A 22,621-nucleotide genomic window follows, 5' to 3' on the forward strand; every position below is an offset into this window, starting at 1 on the left:
TAGCACATGGGGAGGGGCTGCCTCTGTGTCCTTCATCTCCAAGGCTCATTTGCCACCAAGCCTTGAAAGGCAGTGCTCAGCCACAGGCATCCATGCTCCCTGTTGTTGCTTTCCTTTCAGGCGTGCTTGATTTTCCCTATTCTGGTCCTTGCAGAAGCTGAGCTGCTGTTTGAATATAAGCAACTCTTAGTACTTTGCTTGACAGGTCAATGCACCCTCTTAGCCTGAAGTGGATCTCTGCCAGCTTTTGGAAATAACCTTCCTCTCCTCTTCGCCAACAGGTGAACAGGACGTTCCAGGAGCTGGGTGTGTTTCGTGACCTCGGGGGGATGTGGGAGGAGATAAGCCCGAAGATCTGGACGTTTATGGAAAGTAGTCAGGAAATGGATCTCATTCGGGTCAGTATGTTGTCCTTGCCAGAACCGCCATTGTTGTCTTCTGTAATAAGTGATGAAATACTTATTTTAGATGGTGCTTCAGTGCTGAGCTGGCCAGATAAATCGTATGCATAAGACCCCTTCTTGAAAACACATTGTGGTTGTACCAATCTCGAATTATGCTTGGCATTCCCTCCTTCGTGTAACAACCTGCTGCAAACAGGAGCAGTGCATGTTTAACACCTGTTTCTCATTTGCCTCTGTGGGGAAATGGGCTTTTTCTTCCACAGTGTTGCCCTAATGCAGTATGAATACTTGGCTTGGTGTGTTTTTGTAAACTGGGGACCTATGGGGTTGGTGACATGTTCACCTCCCTGTGCTGATCCCTTCTCCGCAACAGTGCTCTCACGATAGCAGCAAAGTGAGTGGTCATATACCTAGATCAGATTCTGGAAGGTGCCAGGTGGCCTCGGGTCCCACTGGGTACAGTAAGAATTGAATGGTTGTCATGCTATAGCAGAACCTAGATGCCTGGCAGTAATCTGGCACAACTCACGTAAAAACTTATTTTGGAGTTGCACTGTATGCTTAATTTAGTAATACTTGTGAGAAGTATGGGAGAAGAGCAAACATCACCCTGCGGCTGATTGCTTCATAGTGTGCCATGCATACCAGACCATGAAGAAGGGGCTGGGAGTCTTGTTCAGCTTTGACATGCTTTCTGCTAGCCTCTTGGCTCCCTGGAGCATTATGCCAGCTGTTAGACCTGCATTACTGGGGCATTATCTGCTTAAGTAGCTGTCCTGGTTTGAGGCGTAGTTCACTGTTGCTTCCCTCAGGTGCAAATTTGAGGGGTGGATCTCTGCACCCCATGCTGGCGTCTTTGGTAGCACAGTGATCTAAAACTGGGATTGCGCAACGGAGAAACAGTTGTCAAGTAGTTTTTCCTGCTGTCTCTGCAAGGCAGCTGGTTGAGTGTCATAGTGCAACTGTTATACAAATAGCTCCCCAGGTCTCTTAAGCCTTGAAGTTCAATGTATTGCTGTGCTGAATAGTCTCTGACCTGCCCTGTTGCACTTTCCCATCAACATGACATACTAGAGTGTCAGAGACATCATTTTCATCACTCCTGTGCCTCTGTTGGCTTTATGAATCTTAATTCTATAAATGTTGGCATCAGGAGGTAAGAATCAGGGCCACCAACTGTAAATTGAACCATTTGCTGCAGAGAATGTAGACAGAAAGTCAAGGTTTGGATATTGGTTTGTAGTTGTGTCCTTTTGAAAAGTGAATGTTGCTTCATTTTTTATTTTTCTTTTAAATGAGCCCTGGGCTTTCCTGGTTTTGTATTTTACGTTTCTTGTTAACCCTGCTGGCTCTGGTAGTTAATTCTTGATCTTCCCAGCAGCCTGGTCTCCTCCTCTATTGGTGCAGTAGCAGAGGTTCGTTTGTTGTTGCCTGTGGCAGTTCACACAAGCGGAGTACTTCACTTGCAATTCCTGGGCAGCTCCCAGGCAGCATCCCATTCAGTTTAGAGGTGCAGCACAGATCACTTGTACATGAATGGGCTGAAACATAGAGTTACCTGTTTGTGGCTCCTTTCAAGGGCAAGTTTGGTCCTTTGCTGTTTTTTAGCCACTGAGGCTGCCATGCTGCTGGGTGACCACCTCCCAGCTTTCTGGGTTGTGCAGTCTGTTTGGTATATTGCTTCCCGCTGTAGGAGAAGAAAGTGCTTTGCTTGCTCATCTCTGGCACTTCCAGCTTGATGCTAATGTGGATGCTAACTTCAGGGAGGACAACATGTGGCCCTGAAGTTAAGGAGCTTTAATGTTGCCACTGAATGTGATGAGGCTGAGCCCCTTCCCTGCAGGCATGGTGCCCTTCCTGCTGGGAGTGGTGGCACAAGCCAACCATGAGAGACCAAATGTGAAGAGAGTGCAGTGCACATGATCCCTGATTGCTCAGATTTCCCTTTTGCGTGTTTTCCTTTGCCAGCTTCGCCCATTCTGTTTTCTCAGTTAGCAAGGCTGTTTTTGTAGCTGTGTGACCCTAACTTTCTGGTTTGCTGGTAACAGCAGGGCACGAGGAAGCTCCTCACCTCTCCTATCCATTCTTTGTTCTAGCAGAAAAACCATTTCCTGTTTTTATTGGTTAGGGGTTTTACAGTTTTCTCTTGTGCAGGCTTTTTTTTTTTTTTTTTCTTCCTGACATCAGTTCAACTGTATCCTTTACAATTAATGCCCCCCTCCTGCTTCTGCCTTTATATTGTCTGCCCAAAAGACTGGTTTCTCCTTCAATGCCAGATGCTTCTACCTGGATTGTGCTTGTGTGGGGCATTGTGCATACACGTAGTGGGGCAATAGCCCGTCCTCCGAAAGCTAGCAGTTCAACCAGGTGAAAAAAAGCACTGTCCCAGATAGGAGAACAGAGAGGCAGGACATCATGGCTGTACAAGGCTGCTTCACCAAGCCCTGATGGTGCAATAGCAAAATAAGTAAGAAAAGCCACCCAGACTCTGGTGCTGGTATTTCTGCTCAACACTGTGACAGTTCAGCCTCCGGCTGTGCCACAGCCTTTCTCCATCCCAGCCGGGAGCAGAGGTTTGTTTGGGAGAGGTGAGCAGAACTTGGCAACCACCATCGTCTGACTGAGTCTCTCCTGAATGCGCACCTCCCTCTTCCCTCCTTTGCTGGTGCAAGACCTGATTTGCATCTTCGGGGTGCAGAGCTGTGCGTGGCTCTCTGCTGCCCTCTCCATGGAAGAGGGGTGGCAGGACATGAAGCCTGCAAAGTACGCTCAGTGGTGTAGCTACACCGAGAGAGGCAAATCCTTTGCAATGGGAGGGTAAGAGGAAGGACACCACCATGCTGATCTTCTCAGTATGGCAGAGGGCCTCTCCCTGCACCTGTTTAAGAGGTGCTTTCCCCGGTAGTACTTGTTTTCATGATGAGATAGGAGATCTAACATTAATTCTCAACAACTATTTCTCCTTTGAAACAACATCTGCAGACGCTGCTGAAAGGCAAGGCTCTCTGGGACCTGCACTTGCCAGCTTCCAACTGGACAGTGGAGGACATTGCCCGTTTTCTGTCAAACCGTCCAGAGGACTTTGAGACAGCAAATGGCTCAGTGTACACCTGGGTGGATGCCTTCAATGAGACAGACCGGGCTATCCAGACTATCTCCCGCTTCATGGAGGTGAGGTCCTGCTAGTGTGGGCACAGAGCTGGGGGAGGGCAACAACCTGGTTTCCATGCATGTGGTGGGGTGTTCCTGGAAGATAGATGTTCCTCGGTCCGTTTTCTGTAAACAACCAGGTTTTAGTAGGGCTGAGTACACAGCATGTTAGAAAATACCGTTTATTCAGGTACCTAAATATAGATGTAAGAACCTAACTGTAGGCCTTGTTCTTGAAGCTCTTGCTTTGGCCATTGCATGTGGTTTCCCACCCTGCTGCTACTGGGTGACTGAGAGCTGCTACTTGCTTTGGCGGTGTAACAGCTCATATTTCAGTCTGGGGTTTTAGCTTGGGACTGTGGTGAAGCTAGCAGCTGCTTTAAGCTGAGGAAGACGTAGTGAATAACGAAATTTATTCTACTTGTTACTTGATGTCTTGGCAGATGAGTGCAAACAGAAACAGTCCTTGGCCTGTCAGGGGCCTGGTCCAAAGCCTTTGGGTCCTTCCACTGATTTTTAGAGGCTTTGAATCAGACGTACCTTATTGGTAACAGAGAAAATAAGACTATCTCTCTGTGGAAACAGATGCCTTGATGGGATCCTGTAGCTAGTACGGCAATGCTACCTAGCTTCTTGCCCAGAAAATACCTCTGCTGGGGTATTTCTCTGAGATATGTTTGACTGGCAGCTGACCATCAAGCAGGAAAAAAAGATATCTCTAGCAACTTGCTGGGCTACCATGAGCCATTGCAAAGTAGTCCAGCAGTCTCGTCTTTTCTTGGGCATGGCATTACCATTGCAGAATTCTCCTTTTTTCTCCCGCTCAAACATAAGCAAAGTACATTCTAGTTTGGTAACCTATCCCATAAATGTGTCGAAATCTGTCCCTGTCTAGTGTGTCAATTTGGACAAACTGGAGCCTGTGGGCACAGAAGTCAGGCTTATAAACAAGTCCTTGGAGCTTCTGGATGAAAGGAGGTTCTGGGCTGGCATAGTCTTCACTGAAATAGCCCCTAACAGCATAGAGCTCCCTCAGCATGTGAAATATAAGATACGCATGGACATTGATAATGTGGAAAGGACAAATAAGATCAAGGATGGGTGAGTCCTGACACCCTGCCTTATGAACAATTTCTTATGGGGGATGTGGTGACGAGGATTTCTAATAAAAAGGTTTCTTTTCCCTTGGTGCAGGTACTGGGATCCTGGTCCCCGTGCTGACCCCTTTGAGGACATGCGTTATGTTTGGGGAGGCTTTGCCTACCTTCAGGACGTGGTGGAACAGGCCATCATCAGGGTGCAGACAGGCACAGAAAAGAAGACAGGAGTTTATGTGCAGCAGATGCCCTACCCATGTTATGTGGACGACATGTATGTATGCAGGCTGCTTACAAAAGCTCCCAGGAGGATTGTGGCTTGGGAAACATGGGCTTTTGTCACTCCCCAGGCATGGTTTATGACGCTACTACCTCCTTAGTGTTCCTAATCCCTGGAATTAGGGCACCCACATGGAGGATGTAGAATATGTAATGACTTGCAGAGTCCTTCCCAGGAGAAGGACTGTCCGTACAGGACTTTCACATACCGAGTGCATTCCTGAGGTGTGACCATGTCCCCAAACCTGATACAGGCAAAAATAGCACTGGGATAAAAGCAAAGACCTGGGCACAGGAGAGTGGAAAGAGGAAAGTTGAGAGCAGTCCCCAGGAAAGGCATGTTTTGGCACCTACTCTTCCAGTGAGCAACAGTTGCAACTCCAGCTTCCACTCAGGGGTGGTGGTGTGCTCTAGACCCAGTGGCCTCACCTCATGGTGGGACACCTCATGCAGATCCTGTGTCATGCTCTGTACATTGTCTGCTTTGTGCAGTGAAGCCTTAGTTGTCACCATGCTCTGCTAGCCCTGGAGTAGTACCTGAAGTTGCAGTGATGTTTCTCTGTTCTCTTGGCCCCTTTCCTTCTTTCTCTCAGATTTCTCCGTGTCATGAGCCGCTCCATGCCTCTCTTTATGACTCTAGCCTGGATCTACTCAGTGGCTGTGATAATTAAGGGCATTGTGTATGAGAAGGAAGCCCGACTGAAGGAGACAATGAGGATTATGGGACTTGACAATGGCATCCTTTGGCTAAGCTGGTTCATTAGCAGCCTCATCCCTCTCCTGATGAGTGCAGGCCTGCTGGTGCTGATCCTTAAGGTGAGTTGACTGGTTTGGTCTGTGTCAGCAGAGTCTAGAGCCTTGAGACCATGCTTGGTCTGCACTGGCACACCAGGGAGGAGTTAGTATGTGTGGGTTGACCAGCAACATTTTGGGAGCAGGGTTTTGGGACAAAATGGGGCTGAGTGGCTCAAAACAGCAGGAGGGGCTGTAGTAGATTCATTGCTCTTGAAGAGGTGACTCCAGTACTGCCTTGCTTCTGGGAAGGCTGTTGGGTAAATTGCGGCATGCCTAGCCTCCCTTGAGCAGCAGCTCTGCAGACCTGCTTGTACTAGAGCCACCTTGGAGAGCCCTTTCAAAGCCTGATGCACCTGTTGTTCTCCTGCCAGATGGGGAATCTGCTGCCTTACAGCGACCCTAGTGTGGTGTTCGTTTTCCTGTCGATCTTCGGTGTCGTGACCATACTCCAGTGCTTCCTCATCAGCACAGTGTTCTCCAGGGCCAACCTGGCAGCTGCCTGTGGGGGAATTGTCTATTTCACGTTGTACCTGCCTTACGTGCTGTGTGTTGCCTGGCAGGACTATGTCAGCTTCTCACTCAAGATCTTTGCGGTGAGTCTAGACGAAACTGTCCTGGGTACTGGGTCTCCACTAGTATGGTACTTAGCAGCTCTCTAGCTTGACACAGGTAACTGAAGGGGAGGTGGCAGTGGGAGGATAATTTTCCAGTGTAAGAAGCCATCAGGGCTGGGCTTGTTGAAGAGGTGGATTGAACCTGCTAGGAGCTGCTGGGAGGGTTTTGTTGGCATTGGTAGTAGAAGTAATTCACCCAGACTAAGCTGCCTTGATCTCTTTATGCTGTGATGTTGTACCACCAGATATGCAGGCTGAGGGAACCAGGTGCCCTTTGCCTGCACAGCACTTCTTACCTGTCTGGAGAGGGTGGCTGGTAATGGTCTCTTCCCTCACATAAAAGACCAAAGAGCAAGGGAAAGAAAATAAGGAAACAAACAATTCTGGGTGGTGGTCCAGCAGAGACTTCAGGCGTTGCTTGCTGGAACCAAGACTGCCACTCTCTCTCTGCAAGTATGGTCATGGTCCTTGGGACCTTTGACTTTTCCTGTAAGGCTTGCGGACCACGTACCTTAGCCTTATGCTACAGCTGAGCTGCCCGGTTGGAGAGTAGTTGTGAAAAACTGAATGTGTGTTCATGCCTACCGTTTGCAGAGCCTGCTGTCTCCAGTAGCCTTTGGCTTTGGTTGCGAGTACTTTGCACTGTTTGAAGAGCAGGGAGTTGGTGTTCAGTGGGACAACTTCTTTGAGAGCCCATTAGAAGAAGATGGCTTTAGCATCACTACATCTGCTGTCATGATGTTGTTCGACACCTTCCTGTATGGGGTCATGACCTGGTACATCGAGTCTGTCTTCCCAGGTGAGGTCTGCTTCCGAATTCACACTTCTAAACAGATGGTTCCACCCTCCTCGTTTGCCAAGATGCAAACTGGGCCCATTTTTAAGCAGAGCTGCACAAAGGTCATGGAGGAAAACCACAGACCAGCATCACAGTAAGGTTGTTGCTGCTAATAGCAGTGACTGTTGCCCAGCACAGAGGCTGTACCCCATTGTGGTGATGGCTGAGCTAGTCCCAGAAGCTTTGCTGCACTTCAGCTCCTCCCTTCTCTGAACTGTTAAGTCCACAGACCCTGCTGCAGGGAAGGAGTTGAGAGTGTCAGCACCATTTGTGGCTGCTTGGCACCTTCCAGCACAGGGCTTTTAACCCTCAAGTGAAGTTTGGGGAAAGAGATGTCTCTTAGCCCCAAAGTCTGGCAGTGTCTTCATCAAGAAAGGTCTCTTCTTAGTAAGCCTCTAGGTTAGGCATGACTCGGGGTGGAATATGTCCCTTCTTGTCCTGAAAGTTAATAGAAGAAGAAAGACAGATGTAGTCAGGCTCATTTAATGCTTTTCTCTTTAGGCCAGTATGGGATTCCCAGGCCCTGGTACTTTCCTTTCACAAAGTCCTATTGGTTTGGCGAGGAACCACAGGACAGGCAGCATCCTCATCCTGACCAGAAGGGGCCTTCAGAAGGTAAGTGCTGGACACAGAGCCTTTCCGCAGTAAAATGTTATGGTCCGCCTTTTAGAAAGGGGAGTCCAAGGACAGCAGAACTGGCATGGCTAAGGTGAAGTTGGTCATCCCTTTGTTGTCACACTTCTGGGTATGTTTATTAGGTGGGTGTATCCAGATAAACCCGAGGTACTTTGTCCCCTTGATTGCAGGTGGGTACTCCGGCCTCATGGAGTTGAGAATTCTTCCCATTTTTGCCGACCCTGGTGACACTAGAGGTCTCCAACTCCCAGATGAGCCTGGTAGATACAAAAGAGCTAAAGGACAACTTCTGTGGAACGTTCCTGTCCTTGAGGAAGCAATGTAGTCAGTTCTTCATATAGCTCATTTCTCCGTGGATCTCCACAGACCTGGGGAAGTGATGTTTGTTAGAACCTCCCACACAGTTGCTGTTAAAACCTATCATATCTCTCTCTTTTGTTTTCTTCCAGTCTGCAAGGAGGAAGAGCCTATGCATCTGAGCCTTGGTGTTTCCATCCAGAACCTGGTCAAGGTTTATCGTGATGGCAAGAAAGTTGCTGTAGATGGTCTCACGCTGAACTTCTATGAAGGACAAATCACCTCCTTTCTGGGACATAATGGAGCAGGGAAAACCACTACCATGTAAGAACAAAATAATGCTTTAAGACAGTGGGGGAAGCGACTCTGAATACTGTAGTTCCTGTCAGTATGATAGAGGTAGCTGTACAACAGCAGTGTGGAGGCTGGTGCAGACTAGGGTGCTCCACTGAAATCTGCTCTGCTGACCTCTAGTTGTGCAGCTGTGTCAGAAGATGCACAGGTACAGGGGGCTGAAACTGGAGGTAGTTTAGCTTGAGGCTGTGCCGAATGAATCTGCTGGCAGCATTTTTAGTAATGCCATTTGTGATTCTGACTTACCAGTGTAAGGAAACTAGTTGGGACTGAAAGGATGAGAAGCTTTTAGAGGAAAAAAAAAAAAATTTCCTTCAAGCAGAGTCATGTGGGTGTGCTTTGATCACTGTTAAAACCATTGGAACTGATTTTATTTTTTTATCCATTAGTGAGATGTTTCTCGGACTACTTTCCTGATGTGGGAGTTCACCAGGGCTTCCACCTGCTCTTCTTTCATGCTGACATATGCAGCAGCCATTTCCTCGTGCTGAAACCTGCTTATCTACTGTTTATCCTTTAGGTCCATCTTGACTGGCTTGTTTCCCCCAACCTCGGGTACAGCCTTCATCCTGGGCAAAGATATCCGCTCTGAGCTCAGCACCATCAGGCAGAACCTGGGTGTCTGTCCACAACACAATGTGCTGTTTGACTTGTGAGTAGCATCTGTGAGATGCAGGGCTGGTATTATGCAACAGACGTTTGGGTTCTTTAGGAGACAGTAGTGTGCTTTCAGCTGGGGCAGTCCTATCTTTGTCTGTGTGCGTGGTGTGAGACAGCAGGATGGTGTGAGATTGGTACAAGGACATTCTGCTTGTTAGCATGTTCATACATGCCTGTGAATTATCAGCAAGAGCCTATGCTTTCATCTTTCATGTCTCTTTAAGGAAATCTGCTCCATTAAATGTAACCAGGCCAAATGTTTCCCCAGTGTGTAGTCATTTGGGATGCTAGGGTACTTTGTGAAGCACCCTTAATGGAGGATTATTTACATTGGTGCTGAATAGCCGTACTCTGAAATAGGGCCCAAGCTGAGCACACCTAGTCTGTAGCTCCTTCCTGAAAACTCAGCCTTAAAAGGTGTTTTCCTGAGCAAACAAACATGCCTGCTGTAATGCTAATGCAAGGGATGAATCCTAGTGTGGTGCTCTCAGCTGTGTCCTGAGCCTGCTCCTGTTCCCTAGGCTGACTGTGGAGGAGCACATCTGGTTCTACGCTCGGCTCAAAGGGCTGCCGGAAAAGAAGGTGAAAGAGGAGATGGAGCAGATGGCAGTGGATGTTGGTTTGCCTCACAAACTGAAAGCTAGGACAAGCAAACTCTCTGGTAAGTTCAGCTGGTTTTACATTTCTCAGCTGCTTCCTCAGCAACAGAAGAACTCTTATTGGGTTTCACATGGCAGACCTTGGTTGAATCCTCCAATTAAATATAGAGTACCACACAACTAAGCACTTAAGGAAATCAGTTACTTATTAAGTACCTAGTAAGTATATATTAGTAAATGTAACAATCTTACACTATCTTATGTTATCTAATGACCATAACAAGTCACTCATTTTTTATATTTTGTACTTGTTTCCATCACTACATAGTCCAGCTATGTGTGATACGTGTTCTCCAAATGCTTACTAATATGTTTGGGTTTTGAGTTTAGGTGAGAGTGGCTCAGACGATAATCTCCAAGTCCCTTGCTGTTTGTGAGCCATATGTGTATTTCTTATGCTGTCTTATGTTTCTTAAGTTGGCATCCTGGAGCAGTCTTCCCCTTTGTTCAGGAGCAGCAGCATTTCTGTATCTCTGTAACAGATAGTTGAGGGACTGAGACTCCCTTGTCTCTGACTCAACTATCAGCACAGACTGTGCATTTGACGTCAGGAAGGGAGAGCAGATGTGCCACAGGTTGGCTTTAGTATTGAGAGCGTAATATAATTCCTTGCTGCTGCCTCTGCCACGCTTCCGCAGGAGGGGTGTCTCTTGGGGACCTATTTCTGCTGCTCAGTCTCTGGAGACCTGTGCTCCAGATAGTCAAATATGGTTAGGCCTCCAAGCTAGCAACTTGCTACTGCCGATGTTGAGATAGTATGATTTGCTTATGGAAGGGCTTGCAATGTGTGTGGCTTCCTGCTGTAGGAGGAGAGTTGGACTCCACTGAGAGAAGACCATCCAGATGAATTATCCCCTGTCCTGAAGGTCATGGGACCCTAAAGGCTTGAAACAGTGGCAATGCTTGGTCTTCTCAGTATGCTATTCTGCTTTCTCTTGGAGAGCTCATTATCCACTGTGCTGCAGCTATTGCTGTTCCTCTAATCTCTGCATCAGCCTGAACACCTCTTTCTTCTTGTGCCTGGCAGGTGGCATGCAGAGGAAACTCTCAGTTGCCTTAGCCTTTGTTGGTGGCTCCAAAGTTGTCATTCTGGATGAGCCTACAGCTGGGGTGGATCCTTATTCTCGCAGAGGGATATGGGAGCTGCTGCTTAAGTATCGGCAAGGTACGTGGTCTTTTTCTCCACTCCTAATGAATGTGTCATGGAAAGCAAAGGAAAATCAATTTGATTCATGACTGTTCTCAAAATAGCAATGTGTCTCTGCACATCTGTTGTTGCCTACACTGAGGAACAAAGAGCATGCAGGACAAGGATGTTCTGATCTCACATCTGTCCTCCTTTCTCATCCTGTTCGTGTCAGAGCTCATGAACAAAGTTCCTCACTGGGTTGTGAGGGCAGTTAAAGCCAGAAGTTCATCCTTGGTGTGCAGTAGTGTCCTGTTCTGGTCCCTGCAACCAACCCTCCTGACATAAAATTAACCTGCCTTTGACAAGGCCTGCAGGCAGTTGTCAACCTCTTCCATGCTGCTAGCCTCATTCAAAGCAGCCTGGAGTTCAGGCGTCAACCTCCCATCCAACTTCATGGCAACATCCAGATGATTGTGGCTTTGGCTTGGGAACACAGGTATGGTTGACTTACCAACAGTGTCTTCTCTTGCTTTCTGCCAGGCCGCACTATCATTCTCTCCACACACCACATGGATGAGGCAGATATTCTGGGGGACCGGATTGCCATAATCTCTCATGGCAAACTCTGCTGTGTTGGCTCTTCTCTCTTCCTGAAGAACCAGCTGGGAACAGGCTATTATTTGACCCTGGTCAAGAAGGATGTGGATTCTTCTCTGAGCTCTTGCCGAAACAGCAGCAGCACAGTGTCCTATCTGAAGAAGGTACAGCTGACCCTTCCTGCTCATATTCTTCTTTCACGAAATCTTAGGCTTATGAGAAGCAGCAGCTAAGATTTTACATGGTAGAATGTCTTAAAGAGAAATCCCTTATTCTTTTAAAAGAAGTGTTACTTGCTTTTGTAGATACTATGCCAGATCATGTCTCGTTAAACTGTTGCATGGGATGTACATCTCTATTGTAGTATATCTTTCAATGCCAGTGGTCCAAAGCTGATTAGAGAGATATAGATGAAGTGAACATTTCTGTAATACTCCTATGACTGTGACCTTGTACTTGTATTTCAGCCCTTTGCAGTGGTATGTCACGATTACTTTCTGTCTCCTCTGGAGTATCCAGCATGTTGCAGCATTTGGTTGGAGTTACCTAGAGTGTAGCAACTTGTGGACACCTTTTTGATTAAACAGCAGGAAACAATGGTTGTCTTCTCTTTTGTGACCAGGATGACAGTGTCTCCCAGAGCAGCTCTGACGCTGGCCTTGGCAGTGACCATGAAAGTGACACACTGACAATAGGTGAGGCTCGGAAAAGAATGGAAAGTTCAGCCCCAGCGCTGACATATCTTTGATCTTGGACAACTGCCTTAACCTTGTGCCCCTGTGTAGCTACAGTCTTGAGACAAGTATTAAATTCACAGCGATGGTATTTTTAAATCTGTATAGATTGGAGCATTTTTGTTTAGTGAGCAATTTTGGGTTCAAGCTGTCCTGAGAGTTAATAACCTGATTATGTAGCTGCAAGGCCTGCTCGCAATATGTAACGTTTGCTGGTGAACTGTACATCAATGACTTGCAGGGCTGACAGTAGCATGTAAAAGCTCTCCTGAATTCTGCACGTAAAGAGAATAGCCAGGCTTGGGTCAGGCTTTCATCCAAGCTTGTATTAAATGTAAAAAGAAACCAGACTTTCCATGGAAATGAGCTGCTTTCCATAGAGATTCCATTTTCCTTCCTTTCCTTTCAAGGTTTCTCAGACTGAGCTCTGCTTTCCACATAATGAACAGTAACAAGATGAACACCATCTTTTCCTTTTGGTTCTTCTAGATGTCTCTGCAATTTCAAATCTTATTACAAAACATGTTCCTGAGGCCAGGCTGGTGGAGGACATCGGCCATGAATTAACCTATGTCTTGCCATACAAGGCTGCTAAAGAGGGAGCTTTTGTGGAGCTGTTCCATGAAATTGATGACCGTCTCTCTGATCTTGGCATTTCCAGCTACGGCATCTCTGAAACTACCCTGGAGGAGGTGAGTGAGCTGAAAATTCTATTTTGACTTAAACTAGGCAAAATTCATCATGGTAGAAATAAGAGCGAGATGGAGTCTTGTCTTTTCCTGTAAACATTTATTGTGGAACAGGCAGCTTTGCGTTCCTCTCCAGAATGGATTGTCTTCTGCCCTTTAAGTGTGTGTTCATAGAAGCGTGCATTAAAACCTGAAATGTAGTACAGGCAAACGTAGACAGATCCTTTGTACTCGGTTGCACTTTGCTGAGATGTAATGTGAAGGTTGGCCCGTAATTTGGCATCTAATGACTGTGTAAATACCTTAGAGGTATTTTTAGGGATGCTTTCTGCTGCACTTAACTGAAAACATACATTTCAGCTCTGGAGACCGTACTTAACAGAAACCACTTAGATGCATGCCCTTGTCAGAGATGTTTTTAGGGTTTGTTCCTTGTGGCTGTGTTCCAACTGACAAGTCTGCTTTTCTTCACACAGAAGTGTCAGGCACTTTATCCCTTGTTTATGTGAAATACCTTTTTTTGTTTGTTTATTTGTTTTAAATAACAAGGGAACTTGAAATGGTGTTGTCACTTATTGATGTTGCCCCATAGGTCCTCCCACAGCTGTGAAGGGCTTAGCTACTATATGCAATTTGAAAATATTTTTTTCTTGTTTGGGAGTGTCTGTGGGATAAGCTCCACAAAGGTGCCTATTCAAGCATGAACAGGAGTGTGAGTACTGTCAGACTAGGAGGAAGACGGGATTCTCCAAATTTAGTAACTAGGTCTTAGTATCTGAGACATGGGAAAGAGCTTGTGTTTGAGATGCACTGAGAACTGATATTAGAAAGGGGGAACGACTGGTATGTGGCTACAGGCTGGCTCTTGGAAGCTGGAGAGAAGCCTCAAAATCCATGTTTCCATCACTCAGGATAAACCCTGTGTCCGCTGTTCTCATGATGCATCTGTCAGTCTTGTGCTCTCTTTTGGTATCTCCTGAAGCAGTCCTCACAGTATTGCTGTTCTTCAAATTTTCACTGTCATTTATTATTGCTTCTCAGATCTTCCTGAAAGTGGCTGATGATAGCGGTGTGGATGCAGAAACCTCAGGTGGGTATAGTTGTCTCCTGTAGTGTTGAAGGGCACTTCAGGGGAAGGTACCCTTTTGTATGGTATTTGTGCTGTTTAAGTACAAGGCTGACCAAGCCTAGATATTTCAGGAGTAAAGTCTCAGTGGAGGGCTAAGCTCCTAGGGGAACAAAGGGTCTAGTGGGTATCTCAGATGAGGAGTGTTCCTAGTCTCACCAGCCTTGAGCAGGTGAGTGACCTTTGTGTATGGCAGCATGTCCAGCTATACAGTAACACATGCCAAAGTGTGACAGGCCCTGTTTCAGACTGAACTGGAACTTTGCTGTGCTAATATTTTTAATCACCTAAAATAGCTATTCTTAGTATACTTAATGCATGTTTTATATACTGTTAAACTTCTATTGACTCAGTGGCAGCATGTTTATTTTGTAATAGTGGAGAGTTTCTCAGTGTTTGAGTGGATTGTAAATTACTTGACTGACACTATTGTCTACTCTGAGGAACAAGAAAAGCTCTTGACAGGGTCAGACCATAGTAGGGACCAAATGAGTTTCTCCTCCTGAGAGCAGCTCACTGCACTAAGTGCTCATGCCAGCGTTTCGTGGTAAACAATTGTAGCAAGTTGCACTTGGAATCATATGCTTATTTAGTGAAAATTTTCTTACAGTGAGAGCAGCCTGCCATTTCGTGGCTAAATAAAAAAAGTGTCTAGTGCGCTGGAAGAAGTTTCTAGGACAGCACACAGTGGTGCATAAAACATGTGACCATTGTAGAGTGGCAGTCTTGGTTTTACCTGAAGTGGAGTCACTCCAGATCATCTCCTCAGTTTGCATATAGAATATATGTAAAATGAAAAAGATATTGCTTGGGTCTTTCTGGGGCTAATTGGACATTACGTGAAGCAGCTCAGCTAATCAATACTGCGTTATTTTCAGATGGGACGTTGCCAGCCAGAAGGAACAGGCGTGTGTTTGGAGACAGACAGAGCTGCCTTCGTCCATTCACAGAAGATGATGTATTTGATCCTAATGATTCAGACATAGATCCAGGTATTGCTGGGGCTCAAGCCTGCTTTCTTCTTTTGGACACTCTTGTATTACGTACGCTGCAGATCATAAGGCTGACACTGCCAAAGGAGTGGTGGTTTATTTGCCTTTAGGAATAGTGGGCGGTGTAGCATACACAGGCTACTCAGTCCTCCCATCAAGGCTCAGAGGAATAAGGGTGAAAATGCATTTATGTGAATTTCTGTTGCTGTCTTTCCTTGCTGCTCTCTGTTTTTGTGGTGTGGCGTTTTTTTGTTGGGTTTTTTTTTTTTTTTTTATGAGTGAGTAGCTGCTCCAGCTAACACCCTGTGTCTCCAACACAGAAGTGCCCAGAGAACATCTCTGTAAGCTTTTGAATGAGGGTCATTTCTTCTTGCTAGCAGAATCCAGAGAGACAGACCTTCTCAGTGGCATGGATGGGAAAGGCTCCTACCAGATGAAGGGCTGGAAGCTCACCCAGCAGCAGTTCATGGCTCTGTTGTGGAAGAGGCTGCTTATTGCCAAGAGAAGCCGGAAGGGCTTCTTTGCTCAGGTGAGAGCACCTAACATGTGCAGGGTCCCTCAGCAGGGACAGCTCTGGACCATGCATTGTATTCAAAGTTAAAGGTGGGCAGAAAACTTCAAGGGAATACAGATAATGAAAACTGGTCTTCACATCTGAGCAAAAGGGTACCTGTGCAAGTGAAAGGAGTGGCGTGGTAGCCAAGTGGTTACAGTATTCTTGCACAGCAAGGATGCAACTGAGGTTCAAATCCAAATTTTGCCTTGAGAGCAGCATTTGCAGGCTGAATCCTCTGCATCCAAAGTGAGTGCCCTAGTCGAATGCTGGGGCAGGTCTTATATTGGTGTCTAGCAATGCCTTAGTCTAAATAGCCTAGGTCTTTCTGGGAAACCTTGAAAAAGTTCTGATCCATTAAGTGGCTCACATGTAGTTCCTGATGCCTTGGGGAACACTCATTTTAAAAAGGGTTTGCTCTTCCCTTGCAATTTCAGATTGTGCTGCCAGCTGTTTTTGTGTGTATTGCTCTCATGTTCAGCCTGATCGTTCCTCCCTTTGGGAAGTATCCCAGCCTGGAATTACAGCCCTGGATGTATGATGAACAGTACACTTTTATTAGGTATGTTTCTTGTGGCCTAGAAATGGTGCTAAATCCTACAATTCTGTTCTCTGCAAACGTGAGTTACTGAGTTCCTTACCAGACTGTTTAAATTTGTTTTCTGTGCTTAGCTTGGAAGCGTATTTTAATAGAGTCCTGGTATATTCTTTTTGGACCTTTAAAGGCCAACTCTAACTACTGGCAAAGACATATCCATTTCTGAATGGTGCTATGACTCTGCTTATACTGTGCACAAAGACCAGGAGCGTGTGTGCTCCTAGGTCAAATATTCTTCAAAGGGAAATCTCCACCCACATCCTTCTGAGCTCCTTCACTGTGCTGTCAACCTTGCTCTGTTGCTGCTTTTGCTGTGTGCCTGTTATCCCACTGACCTGATGGTGTTTCTCTGCTGTACCCATAGCAATGATGCTCCAGAAGATGCAGGCACTCAGAGACTTTTGGATGCCCTTCTCAATAAGCCTGGTTTTGGGACACGCTGTATGCAGGGACACTCCATCCCGTAAGTATAACTGCAGGCTGGGAAGAGGAAGCCCAGCCCTGACTTCTGGTCACCCAGTGTATTTAACCAGCTTCAGGAATAGCCATGAGCAGGATTTAAGCCAAAAAAGTTGCAATTACATGCGGTTTTTTCTGCTTAGGACCGTTTAGAGAGTTACCAGCCCTTGGCATGTTGAGGGAGTGAGATCTGGGTGCAGGTCCTTACTGACAGAGGTGGAGAGGAGACAGTAGTCTCTCCTTCAAATTACTGTTTGGTCCTGAGCATGGAAAAGGACTTAGTCATGTTTCTGTATGTTGTAGACTGTAGCTATTCCCATTCCACAATCCTCTGTTTCTAGATGCACTAAAACCTAGGTTTGCCCACCCACAAACACCAGCAGAAAGAGTGGAGACCCAGACAGCATTGGTGGTGTTTCCTAGTTCTGCCACTGACTTGCTGTATGGCCGTGGGAAAATAACTGAAGATCCAGGCTGTGAGTGCAGAAGGGGGTATACGGAGTCTGGGATGGTGTGTCTCAAGCCTGAAAGAACTGCAGCTCATGTTCACAGGATGATGGGGAGGGAACAAGGGCTCCTATGTGCTGGCCAGTGGTAGAAAGTAAGCTGTATCCTCCAAAACAGATACAGGAGCTGGGTTACTCCACCCATGGGGCATGGGGAGGAGGCTGCCCACTGATGCTGCCTTGGGGAAGAACAGCATTCTCGTGCCTCAAAGGCAGAAATCCAAGTCATGCAAGAAAAGACTGTCTGCCATGATATTAGAATCATAGACTGTCTCGAGTTGGAAGACAACCAAAAAGGATTGAGTCCAACTCGCAGCTTCTTGCAGGACTGCTTAAAACTAAACCATATGACTAAGAGCATTGTCCAGATGCTCCTTGAACTCTGGATGCTGTGTGTGCTGGGACTGACTGAAATAAAGCACTCACATGCTGCAGGGAAAATGAGGAGAGGGGAGTGGCTGGCACTACTCAGTGTTAGCCATCCTCCTTGATCTCCTTGGCACTGTGATCTGTTAGAAGCTGCAGAGCCTGGTTTGTTGCTCTGAGCTGTTAGTCTCAGCGAGGTCAGGCTCCTTTGAAAAACAGCCTGCCTCTTCTGGGGACTGTGGTGTCTGTTACTTAAATGGCTTGTAAGCAAAGGCAATCATAGTTGTTATAAAAACTGCATTTGTGTCGCCTCTTTCCTGACACAGAGACACTCCTTGCACTGTGGGGCAGAGCGAATGGACCACTGCTTCAGTCCCAGACTCAGTCCTGGACATCTTCCTGAAAGGCAACTGGAGCATGGAGAACCCTTCCCCATCTTGTGAGTGCAGCAATGAGAAGATCAAGAAGATGCTGCCTGTGTGTCCCCCTGGTGCAGGCGGGCTGCCACCCCCACAGGTAGGAGGGAGCTCAGTGTTACTGCAGTGGGGGATGCTCCTGGAGAGCAGAGTGGCTGGGTGTGATTCCTGCTTGTGGCACTGCACACAGTTCGTTTGACTCCGCATCTGCGTTTTCTGATGGTTGTTTATCTTTGTTTTCCTTGGTGATGCCAGCGTGAGCAAGACACTGCTGATATCCTCCAGAATCTGACAGGCCGCAATATCTCAGACTATCTAGTGAAGACCTATGCGCAGATCATTGGGAAAAGGTAACTACTGAACACACCCTTTCCCTTTCCTCCTCACCAAATGCTGCTTGTTGTATTGGGGATGCTGCACAGATCAGGTGAATAGGCCTGGGCAACCCAAAATCTTCAGCAGTGGGCCAGACACATTCAGCTCCTCACTGTCCTGATCCACAGCTCAGGTGATGTTTCTGCTTTATTAGTGATTCTGTGGCAGCTCTGAGGGGGGTATCCTGGGCCTTGTAGGCAGAGTACGGGGAAAGTCTGGGCATGAACCTTAAGGATTACACCGAAGAGGAGTGGTGGGACATATGCGAGAGGCCATTGCACTCTCCTCCCTGGCCATGTGTCTGCAGCACTGGTAGGTCTGTCTCTCCTCTTGTTCCACATATTATACACTGGCTTTCTTTTCTGTCTCTACAGCTTAAAGAATAAGATCTGGGTGAATGAGTTCAGGTGAGTTACTACCTTTTCTCTGGCCTGCGTGTGTCCACTAACCCTTAAGCACTGCATTAAGCACGACATATCCACCCCGCTTTGTAGCTTGTTTTATATGACTCAACTGCCAAATGTTGGGGAAACATACTTAAAAATAAACTGGGACAACCCACATCAGTGGAAAGCATGCCTGCCTTATGTGGAGAGCAGTATTAGCTTGAAAAGATTTGCAGGACCAGCCTGCTGATACTCCGTCCTGGGAGATGCTTTTCTTCCAAGCAAGGAGATGTCCTGCTTTGCCTGCACTGGCAGCAGAGGATAGTGCATTTTTTAAATGGAACAGTACACTGAGCAGTCATAAGATGGGTATTTAACCCCAGAAACAAGGAGTGGGAGACATCATGACTAAGCAGCAGTGTAGGAAGATCAAAGTCATCCCTTCATGTAAGAGTGGACACACTTACCTTGGATATAGTGCAGGAAGAGGAGACATCTGGGAATGGAGGAGGAGTATAATTTTCTGGAGGTCAGTGAGTAGTCGGCTCTTAGCGTCACTTTCTGTCTGCATTTTCAGGTATGGCGGCTTTTCCTTGGGAGCCAGCAGTTCTCTCATGCTTCCTCCAAGCCATGAAGTCACTGATGCCATTAAACAGGTGAAGAAAATCTTGGAGCTAGCACAGGTGAGCAGCTGTCCTGCATAAACCCAGGATGCACTAATGTCAGAGTCTTGTTACTTGGGAGATGACTTAGAAGCCATAAAATGAGGATCATATGTATGTTACCTGTGTCCAGTGTCTTCTCCCCACTGCCTCTGAGCTGAGGTCTCCCAGGCTGGTGTCTGGCAGCAGAAGGCTTGGGGACACACTCAGATGAGGCTTACTCAGCCCACATTGGCGATGTGGGTTCTGGCCAACACCAGTTGCAAGCCAGTAGGGATTACAGACACCTTTGAGTGTTTTGTGGCAGGACAAGGTGGACTGTCTCGGGGAATTAACAAGGGGTTGCCATCCCCTTCAAAACCTCAGTTGAGCTCTCCTGTGCTGAGTCTGCCTTGGCTTAGAAGAGAATTTGGGCCACTGCCTTCTTCTGAGACTGCCTGTGGGCTGCAATGTCTCTGAATGTTGGTTAATACTTATTGCTGGAAAAAAGCAGGCCTAAGGCTGTCCTTCTACTGGTGGGACTGCAGAAAGGAAAAGGGGGAGGAAAGCTGCAGTTTCTCAGCCTTCTTACCACCTCAGGCTTGGCAGATACAGGCTGCAGAATGGGAAGAAAACTGTCAGAGCTGTGGGAAAACAAAGTGTGACCCCCCCACTAGACTCCAGGACATGAGTAAAGGTACTCTCAGAGGGAAAGTAACTGTCTCTTTGCTGTTTGCAGGGGAGTTCTGGAGATCGGTTTCTGAACAGCTTGTCAAGTTTCATGAAAGGCCTGGATACAAAGAACAACGTGAAGGTAAATTAACCTGAGCAAACTAGCTGGAAGGACATGGAAATAAATTATGTGCCCTCAATAGAAGAAGGGATGTTGTGCAGGGCTCAGGAGCATGTTGGGTAGCTGATGTGCCTGGTGCCTTTCTGATGCTGATTTGGTCTCTTGCAGGTGTGGTTCAACAACAAAGGCTGGCATGCCATTGCCTCCTTCCTGAATGTAATCAACAATGCCATCCTTCGGGCCAACCTGCAGCAGGGCAAAAACCCTAGTGCTTATGGGATCACTGCCTTCAATCACCCACTCAACCTCACCAAGCAACAGCTCTCTGAAGTAGCTTTGTAAGTCCTGATATGAACATGGATGGGTTTGGGCTCATCAGCTGATGATTACTGGAAACAAGCAGCATAGGAGAGTTAAGCCTCACTGGTGGACACTCAGTGGCCTGTAGCATTTAGGCTTTAACGTGCTGGCATTATTTTTTGTGGTCTGGGCAGATCGCAACATGTGCTGTTAAGTGCTTGCAGTTAAAGAGCACTGCTGTGCAAGCTTTCTATGTCTTAGTCCCTGGACGCTGCAGTTTCTAAGAACCAGTGTAATCCAGACCTTCTGCTATTTAGGAAATTCCTCTCAGCCACATTCAGAAACGTAGCTCGCCATGAATTGGTGTGGCTTGTCATTCTTTTGTCCCAAGGTGCCACCATTTGACTAGGAACTATTGATGGATCCTGTTCAATTTTGCCCACTGTCTCAACCTGGAGGGCACAGAGCTTACTGCAGTGCGGCATTGACTAGTCAACTACTGCTACAACCAGAGTCAGGACTCACACTGTCTGCAGATCCATCCTTCAAATCTTAAAGCAATGTGGATGACAGTCAGATTCCTCTGAACTTTAAAACAACACACAAAAAAGACAAACACCCAACAATCCCGAGAAATGCATTAAGCGTGAAACACGTGGTGGTGATAAGGAAGGCAGAAAGCCATCTATTATGCTGGTTTCCAACCAGTTTCCAGGTTGTGGTGCTGTCCTTGAGATGCCAACAGGCTGTGTATGTTCCCTTTGTTATGGCTGGAGAAAAACTGTGCAGTTAATTAAGACAGTCTGATGTGGTCATCCTTTACCTGCAAAACAGGGACAGTTAGAAAGAGAAACAGTTTCTGCGCTGCCCTGCATGAGCTTCCTCATTTTATCTCAAGGGAGCCAGTACCAGTATACAAACACTTTGCTTTCTTTTTTTTTTTTTTGTCCAGGATGACAACCTCTGTGGATGTCCTAGTCTCCATCTGTGTGATCTTTGCCATGTCCTTTGTTCCTGCCAGCTTTGTGGTCTTCCTTATCCAGGAACGTGTCAGCAAGGCTAAGCACTTGCAGTTCATCAGTGGTGTGAAGCCTGTGATCTACTGGCTGGCCAACTTTGTCTGGGATATGGTAAGGGCTTTGTGACTGTGCTAAACTGTCCTCCATTCTGTGTTTGCAGTGTGTCTGTCGCACTGAAGTGCAAAGTGCAGTTTGGGCCAGTGGGCACCACATTAATTCAGTGAATAACAACTGCGCTTAGGACTCTTGTGCTTACTTTCTTAAGGCAGTGGTTCACCTCAGTGGGACAAGAAACACTGAACAGAGGATGGGAGGGCAACCATAACCTCAATCATCAGCATTTATTATGTCATCTGCCCCAGAATTTTGCTTGTATAGCCCCTTGTTCTGCTCTGGTCAAAGTAGGTTTTTTCAACCTGGGGTGTCCAGAACCTCTGAGAGTCTATTGGCTACTTCTAGAGGGACCAAGAAATGTAAATTCATGTGTACTAGATTGCAGTTCTCACATGTGACACTCCTAAGAGTCTCCCATTGAAAACAGGTTTGGGAGCACTGAAGAATGTTGAAAACTATTGGTTCAGAGCAGAAAGACATCTTTCATTATTTTTGTCATCTGGAAACAAATCTAAAGCCATATTTTTCACCTTCTAGTGCAACTACATTGTTCCAGCCACACTAGTCATCATCATCTTCATCTGCTTCCAGCAGAAGTCCTATGTATCCTCTTCCAACTTGCCTGTGCTGGCTCTCCTTCTGTTTCTCTATGGGTAAGGAATTTCTCATCAGAAGGATGACTGGGAAAGCTATTAGACTTGGATGGTGCTTACCTGATGTTGCCGCCTTTCCTTTTTGCCAGGTGGTCCATCACCCCTCTCATGTATCCAGCTTCCTTCGTGTTCAAAATCCCCAGCACAGCATATGTTGTGCTGACCAGTGTGAACCTCTTTATTGGCATCAATGGTAGTGTGGCCACCTTCGTCCTGGAGCTCTTCACCAACAACGTATGTTTCCCCAGAAGCTACTCACTGTCTTGCACTGCTATGATCTAGTTCCATGTTGCTGCCATGTTGTCTTTAGCAGCCCGTTCTCCAGAAAGGCTAGTCCCCGGCCTGTGCTAATTAGTTACTGCAGAAGTTTAAACACAGGTTCTGATAAAATG

The 22,621-nt window shown here is 46.7% G+C and overlaps 1 protein-coding gene across 1 annotated transcript in view; it reads left to right on the forward strand.

Annotated features, from left to right (window-relative positions):
• ABCA1 (ATP-binding cassette, sub-family A (ABC1), member 1) overlaps window positions 1-22,621 on the forward strand; it is a 77,473-nt gene that overhangs the window by 47,706 nt on the left and 7,146 nt on the right. The window contains exons 10-38 of the mRNA XM_009887208.1: window positions 282-398; window positions 3,387-3,575; window positions 4,450-4,655; window positions 4,749-4,925; window positions 5,524-5,746; window positions 6,097-6,318; window positions 6,934-7,138; window positions 7,679-7,792; window positions 8,263-8,434; window positions 8,985-9,116; window positions 9,646-9,785; window positions 10,811-10,948; window positions 11,453-11,673; window positions 12,132-12,204; window positions 12,733-12,935; window positions 13,974-14,022; window positions 14,937-15,050; window positions 15,431-15,579; window positions 16,041-16,165; window positions 16,566-16,664; window positions 17,859-18,048; window positions 18,204-18,298; window positions 18,698-18,730; window positions 19,287-19,392; window positions 20,090-20,164; window positions 20,312-20,481; window positions 21,396-21,573; window positions 22,114-22,229; window positions 22,319-22,463. Coding sequence (XP_009885510.1) covers window positions 282-398; window positions 3,387-3,575; window positions 4,450-4,655; window positions 4,749-4,925; window positions 5,524-5,746; window positions 6,097-6,318; window positions 6,934-7,138; window positions 7,679-7,792; window positions 8,263-8,434; window positions 8,985-9,116; window positions 9,646-9,785; window positions 10,811-10,948; window positions 11,453-11,673; window positions 12,132-12,204; window positions 12,733-12,935; window positions 13,974-14,022; window positions 14,937-15,050; window positions 15,431-15,579; window positions 16,041-16,165; window positions 16,566-16,664; window positions 17,859-18,048; window positions 18,204-18,298; window positions 18,698-18,730; window positions 19,287-19,392; window positions 20,090-20,164; window positions 20,312-20,481; window positions 21,396-21,573; window positions 22,114-22,229; window positions 22,319-22,463 — 4,176 coding nt within the window. The remainder of the gene's footprint in view (window positions 1-281; window positions 399-3,386; window positions 3,576-4,449; window positions 4,656-4,748; window positions 4,926-5,523; window positions 5,747-6,096; window positions 6,319-6,933; window positions 7,139-7,678; window positions 7,793-8,262; window positions 8,435-8,984; window positions 9,117-9,645; window positions 9,786-10,810; window positions 10,949-11,452; window positions 11,674-12,131; window positions 12,205-12,732; window positions 12,936-13,973; window positions 14,023-14,936; window positions 15,051-15,430; window positions 15,580-16,040; window positions 16,166-16,565; window positions 16,665-17,858; window positions 18,049-18,203; window positions 18,299-18,697; window positions 18,731-19,286; window positions 19,393-20,089; window positions 20,165-20,311; window positions 20,482-21,395; window positions 21,574-22,113; window positions 22,230-22,318; window positions 22,464-22,621) is intronic.

This window comes from Charadrius vociferus, unplaced genomic scaffold, assembly GCF_000708025.1.
Source record: "Charadrius vociferus isolate BGI_N301 unplaced genomic scaffold, ASM70802v2 scaffold586, whole genome shotgun sequence".
NCBI lineage: Eukaryota > Metazoa > Chordata > Aves > Charadriiformes > Charadriidae > Charadrius > Charadrius vociferus.